The sequence below is a fragment of the Schistocerca piceifrons genome, chromosome 10 (assembly GCF_021461385.2).
Source record: "Schistocerca piceifrons isolate TAMUIC-IGC-003096 chromosome 10, iqSchPice1.1, whole genome shotgun sequence".
Taxonomy (NCBI): domain Eukaryota; kingdom Metazoa; phylum Arthropoda; class Insecta; order Orthoptera; family Acrididae; genus Schistocerca; species Schistocerca piceifrons.
In genome coordinates, this window is record NC_060147.1 from 122,494,558 (window position 1) to 122,501,453 (window position 6,896).

Sequence of the window (6,896 nt, forward strand, 5' to 3'; positions counted from 1 at the left end):
ATATAAAAATCTCTGTATTTCCGGATGGCGTGACTGGTCATTTGCATACATATTGTACAGAATAGGCAAAAGAACACTTCACTGAGGTAATCTGTTCTTTTGTTTTCTCCATCTGTTTTTTTTTTCCTTGGACGGTTATGTAGAATCTTCTATTCTGCAACATGTCTCTTAATATGTCAGTCAGTCAAATGTCCTTTGTTAATTCATAGACTTTCATGAAGAGTCATTGGTGGTTTACTGTATCACACACAGCAGAAAAGTCAACAAAGGCAGTAGCAATTATCAGTTTACTTTCAAAACCGTCTTTACTGTGCCGAGTCAGGTATAGTATCTGACAACAACCCGCTTTCCGTTTTCTGGCTTCAGCTTGTTCAGGGATAAGTTCTATATTAATTTTGGTTGCTACTCTTGACATGGTATGTAAGATATAGGAAATAGGCAATATAGCCTATGACTTGAAACATAATGTAATAATCCCAATTTCAAAAAAGGAATATGTACAAATACTACCAAAACATCAGTTTAATGCTGGCTTAGTTTGTCAAGTGGATAATGGAACACAACTGAATACAGGGTCTGGAATTGAGGCAGGAGGAGCAGCAGCATCTTCACAGTCCTGCAGTTATCTGTGAGTGTTTTAAGTGTGTGTGCAGCAGTGAACAGTAGAACTATGTTTTGTATTGCAAGTAACCTCAGCGTGTGTGGCAATGAAGAACAAAATGTTCATATTGACAAATTACCTGAAACAAACTAAAAGTAGAAGCGATTTCTGAAGATTAGGTAACAACGAAGAAATACTGAAATCAACTGGAGAAACAAAGAAGTTATAGGACAAATTGACTAAACGAGTGGATCGATTGTTTGGACATATTCTGAAACATCAAGGAATTATCAATTTAGTAATGAAGGAGAGACCAGAAGAACAACAACATCATACAGAACAACCCAAGTCTGACAACATTAATCAGAATCAAATGAAAGTAGGGTGCAGTAATTATGCACAGAATAGACTAGTGTGGATAGCTGTATGAAACCTGCATAAGGACTGGAGACCACAACAATAAGATTCATAGAAAATGTTATTGTATTGGCTTAACATATATTGGATGCACATTCTTTGTACATACTGCAATTTGGCATAAGAAAGAATCAACTGCTCAACTAAGTCCCCTATCCTTATTGTGACTACCACTGCAGGTAATCCGAAACTCAAATAAGAGGCTGCCATCAATAATGTACGACATGACATGAACGTCACTTTGACAACATTCTATATACTGCTTACTATAATGTTTTAAAAGACGAAACGCGTGACCGCTTTTAATGGAAGTAGCTTATAGTCTTTCCTTTTATTATAACTACAGTCTAAGAAGCTAGGTCTCATTTCTCTCGAAACGTTTCATTCAAACCAAGAACTCAGACAATCAAATTATGTCGAAGAACATAATGCTTGAGAATTATGTCATCTATTTCAAGCGAATACATTTTGTATTACATTCTCCTAACCCCCTTGGGCCAGTTTGTTTTAAATATCGTCATTTTAGAGTTCACTAAGAGGACTGAATAAATGCTCGGATCTAGTAGTAATCTACCGGAAGATTTACAATTGCGGACAAAACATGACAACAAAATATTCGACATTAATGGAAAAGACTATTAAAACAAAAAGCCTACAACAGATATTATACAGGAAATAATTTATTTTAGAATAACGTTGCTGCATCTCACAAGAAAATAAAGCACCGATCTTAAATGTCTCGAAAAACAGCAGATAGGGTGTAATAAACTCTAGGAAGTGAGCAATTTACATGTGTTAATGGCTTACCATTTCGCTATTTACAGCGTGCAGACAACACGGTCTCTTGTTTGTTTGCTTTTTATAGCTTAAGTGTTGCTACATTTGGGGTTTGAATATCGTCGTCGCATATAGCGACAGTCGACAAGTACGCGTCGATATTTCCCTCCACCCAACTTTTATTTTTATTTAACAATTGACTTTTATAAACTTATAGTTGTGATATTACACAATAAGTTACGAAATAAATCTGCTGTTTTCCAAGTTCCTTTACTTTACTATTTGCTGCCGTAATGTTTTTGAGTATCCATTTAAGTATAATTTACATTTGATAAAATGATAAGGGAAGTACAACTACAAGTTTTTATACATTCGATTTGTCTGAAATTAGTAATGTAAACATTTTTGTTATGTTGTTCAGCAAAGATATTATCGCCATAAAATTTGCGGCAAAGTGAAATCTGCGGAAGCTGCAAAGTACTGCGTCAAAACGCGTAAGTCCGATGCAGTGCGGCAGATGGCGTCGTGAGAGGTGGTTGTTGTTGGTTGTGTTTTGTGCCTTACGATTGTTTGTAGTACTTTAGATGTAAATATGTGCCTCGCAGACTTCTAAAACAGTCTTACTGTCGTCGAAATTTCATTTGCTTTTTTTTCTTTTTTTGTTGCAGTCTACTGTTAGGTGTTACGTGACAGTTTTCACTGTGAAAAGAAAGCTACAGGATGGCTAGTGTTACATATCATTTTAGAGATTGTTTCAGGGTAATAAATAAAGAAGCTCTGCATTGGTTTCCTGGCCACATGGGAAGAGGGCTGAAGCAAATGCAACAGAAGTTGAAATCAGTAGACTGTGTCATTGAAGTACATGATGCTAGAATACCATTATCAGGACGTAACCCAGATTTCAAACATACGGTTTGCGGTCTGAAACCACATATATTGGTGCTGAACAAGAAAGACTTGACAGATATGAGTTACAGCTCTAAAGTGTTAGCTCGACTGAAGCAGGAAGGTACACCAGACGTGCTGTTCACAAACTGTAAAGACGCGAAGTGCAACGGCGTGAAGAAGATAATTCCAAGAGCATGTGAACTCATTTCGAGCTCAAACAGATACAATCGGTCAGAGACTAGTGAATACAGTATCATGATTGTCGGCGTTCCAAATGTTGGAAAGTCGTCACTTATAAACACGTTGCGTAACAGATTTCTTGGCAAGTCTAGTGCAGCTGCAGTAGGTGCAAAGGCGGGAATCACGAAGAGTGTTCAGAACATTATTAAAGTCAGCGAAGAACCAAAAGTGTATCTTATTGACACGCCTGGCATACTTACTCCATCTATTAGAGATGTGGAAGCAGGCCTTCGCCTTTCACTATGTGCAAGCCTGCAGGATCACCTGGTGGGGGAAGAAATTATCGCGGACTATCTTCTCTTCTGGTTGAACAAACACCGACGCTTTAATTATGTAGAGCTCATGGGTCTCCAAGAACCTTCAGACAACATAGGCACTGTGTTAACTCAGTGCGCCCTGAAGTTGGGTAAAACTTTAAAGGTAAGGAATTATGATGGACAGTACATATACAAGCCAGATATGACATCTGCCGCAGCATTTTTTTTAAAGGCTTTTAGGAAGGGTGATCTGGGAACAATAATGTTGGACGAAGATCTTGTACTGGGCACTGTATCGTGATAAATGTCTTCCTGCGTATACCTAGTAAATTTAAAAGTTAGATGAGTAATCTGATTGCCCAGTTACAATTGATCCACATCCATACTCTGCAAACCACTGTGAAGTGCATGGCACATTTCTTTCGAAACACGTGACTCTCTCGAACTATAGAAGTGGCTAATCTCAAAAGGCCTATGATACGATGCACATCAGTCATACGGGCTATTTAAATTGAAGTGTGTTACAAAAGACAGTTGTTTTTTCTTTACTCATTCTCACTCAGCAATTTATATGTACAGAAGACTGAAGCATGCATACAGTACGAAAACACTTTTGGTCATGCCAAATGTGTAACTTAAAGACTGAACACTAAAATTAAGATTTTAGATTTTTCTGTCCTCTGTTGCTCCATAGCCAAGGGGCTCAAACTTACCTTTTTTCTGTGTTTTTGCCACATCAACAGACAGTTATTAACTTAATTTTTCTGTATGGATACTATTCCCTTTTGTATTCTGTTTTACTTAACTTTTTGGAAATATATCAGGTGTTTTTCGTTATTTGTATAACTGGTTAAGTGGTGGAAGTTTTTGGTACAATGTAATTTCACTTATAACTAAAAATATGAAAACTGAAGATATCTGTATGCAACTGCCTTTTGTTCAGAACTGGAACATAATAATTTAAATTCAGATACAAAACGGAGGATGTAAGTTTTCTACAGTGTTTAGCATAGTTCATTTCTGTTAAATGTGTGTGCCTTATGAATTGTTATGAATTAAAAACAGCAAGAGTGCACAGTATTAATGTACTGTGGTGTGCACTTATGAATGTCTAGTGCTTATTGGTTATAGAAAAGACGTGCCAGTATTTGTGAAACTTGTCCATTTCTATCAAATTATCCAGGCTTTTGCAGTGCCTAATTTTTAAACTGAACCAGACTCTTCACATAAACTGCATACTCCTCCTTACAGTAGGGCCTAATGGAAATTCCAGGATGGGAATGAAAAAAAAAAGCAAATATGGGAAAGGTAACCGTACACATATGAACTGATAATGTGTACTGCATGTGCAACAGCATGAAGACTTAATTAGCTGTCATCACTTACATGTGACTGATTGTCATTTCCTGTTTTTTAAATGAAGTATGAACTGTTGTGTAGGTATTTTACTTGTGCAAGGTAGTGCTGTAGGAGAGTAAGTAGCATTTTATCCATCCTCAGCCATGCTGTAGTGACATTTATTATTACCTGTTATAAGGTGCTTTTAAGCAAGTCAATCTAATTGTTGCTGTTATGTAAGAGCTTTCGTGTACATTCTCTATTTTAAAAGGTGTTAAAATATATCAGTTCTTTCAAATCCTCAATATGAAAGCTACAAACACTGTTTTTGTGTACCACAGAAATATAAAACAATATTGCTATAGTAAAATAGTATTCACTTCTAATATTGTTGCTACAGTGGAACATTTCCTCATATCTGAGTTTTATCACTAATGAATGAGTTTCTTTGGTATAATGATGGAGGGAGGAGTGTCATTAGTTGTGATTAATATGTTAGAAACAGAAATTTATTTTCTGGTTAGTTACATATTTAAGTAATTGAATTAAAGTAGTTGACTGCAACCAGCTTGGATTAACTGAAGTAATTGATACCACTTCAGTAATTCACAGCTAAACTGTCAGCTTTCAACCTAACCCAGACCTCAGGCCACATTACATACCAAAATTTCACAACAGTCTACATTTAAAAAAAAAAAAAACAAATACAGTCTCAAAAGAAATGCTGTGTGTACTCTGTTGTCTTTCTGTTACCACATGATATCACAATCCAGGTCATCGTTAAATTACAAGTCAAAGTTGACATCTGGTCTGGTAGGCTCGGTTGACATGACTTTTCAAGAAGAAACAGCAAATTGTATAATGTTACAGTTAACCTTGTTTTTTAATGTAAGTAATATAGCTGAAAAATGTTACACAAAACTTTAAATACTTTAATTAATCTTTAATTTATGGGTGCGAGCACGACCTTTCCAAATTATTTTCTGAGGAAAATTATTTTAGTGAATAATAGCGTTTCTAAACAAGCATAAAGTGTCATTTTCCTTTTATCAATATTGTGGCCATGTTAAAGTATAGGAATGCTGTGGAAGATCCTCTCTATTAATTTGTTACGGATTTTTGTTTTAATATACTGTGAAATCCCCCCCATGAACCATGGACCTTGCCGTTGGTGGGGAGGCTTGCGTGCCTCAGCGATACAGATAGCCGTACCGTAGGTGCAACCACAACGGAGGGGTATCTGTTGAGAGGCCAGACAAACGTGTGGTTCCTGAAGAGGGGCAGCAGCCTTTTCAGTAGTTGCAAGGGCAACAGTCTGGATGATTGACTGATCTGGCCTTGTAACAATAACCAAAACGGCCTTGCTGTGCTGGTACTGCGAACGGCTGAAAGCAAGGGGAAACTACAGCCGTAATTTTTCCCGAGGGCATGCAGCTTTACTGTATGATTACATGATGATGGCGTCCTCTTGGGTAAAATATTCCGGAGGTAAAATAGTCCCCCATTCGGATCTCCGGGCGGGGACTACTCAAGAGGATGTCGTTATCAGGAGAAAGAAAACTGGCGTTCTACGGATCGGAGCGTGGAATGTCAGATCCCTTAATCGGGCAGGTAGGTTAGAAAATTTAAAAAGGGAAATGGATAGGTTGAAGTTAGATATAGTGGGAATTAGTGAAGTTCGGTGGCAGGAGGAACAAGACTTCTGGTCAGGTGACTACAGGGTTATAAACACAAAATCAAATAGGGGTAATGCAGGAGTAGGTTTAATAATGAATAGGAAAATAGGAATGCGGGTAAGCTACTACAAACAGCATAGTGAACGCATTATTGTGGCCAAGATAGATACGAAGCCCACGCCTACTACAGTAGTACAAGTTTATATGCCAACTAGCTCTGCAGATGACGAAGAAATTGAAGAAATGTATGATGAAATAAAAGAAATTATTCAGATTGTGAAGGGAGACGAAAATTTAATAGTCATGGGTGACTGGAATTCGAGTGTAGGAAAAGGGAGAGAAGGAAACATAGTAGGTGAATATGGACTGGGGGACAGAAATGAAAGAGGAAGCCGCCTGGTCGAATTTTGCACAGAGCACAACATAATCATAACTAACACTTGGTTTAAGAATCATGAAAGAAGGTTGTATACATGGAAGAACCCTGGAGATACTAAAAGGTATCAGATAGATTATATAATGGTAAGACAGAGATTTAGGAACCAGGTTTTAAATTGTAAGACATTTCCAGGGGCAGATGTGGACTCTGACCACAATCTATTGGTTATGACCTGTAGATTAAAACTGAAGAAACTGCAAAAAGGTGGGAATTTAAGGAGATGGGACCTGGATAAACTAAAAGAACCAGAGGTTGTACAGAGA

General features: G+C 37.3%; 2 protein-coding genes across 2 annotated transcripts in view; one reads left to right on the forward strand and one right to left on the reverse strand.

The window, feature by feature from the left end:
* Positions 1-1,935, reverse strand: part of LOC124718820 (transmembrane protein 161B) — a 91,340-nt gene extending 89,405 nt beyond the window's left edge. Inside the window, exon 1 of the mRNA XM_047244438.1 lies at positions 1,826-1,935. Within this exon, the coding sequence (XP_047100394.1) occupies positions 1,826-1,828 (3 nt within the window). The 5' untranslated portion in view covers positions 1,829-1,935. The remainder of the gene's footprint in view (positions 1-1,825) is intronic.
* Positions 1,936-2,330: 395 nt separating this feature from the next.
* LOC124719028 (mitochondrial GTPase 1) lies at positions 2,331-4,823 on the forward strand. Its single transcript, XM_047244697.1, has one exon. It carries the CDS (start codon positions 2,516-2,518, stop codon positions 3,479-3,481), a length of 966 nt encoding a protein of 321 aa, XP_047100653.1. The 5' UTR covers positions 2,331-2,515; the 3' UTR covers positions 3,482-4,823.
* The last annotated feature ends 2,073 nt before the right edge of the window (positions 4,824-6,896 follow it).

Coding starts and splice junctions, on each gene's coding strand:
- LOC124719028 (XM_047244697.1), top strand. CDS start 2,516: ATGGCTAGTGTTACATATCATTTTAGAGATTGTTTCAGGGTAATAAAT.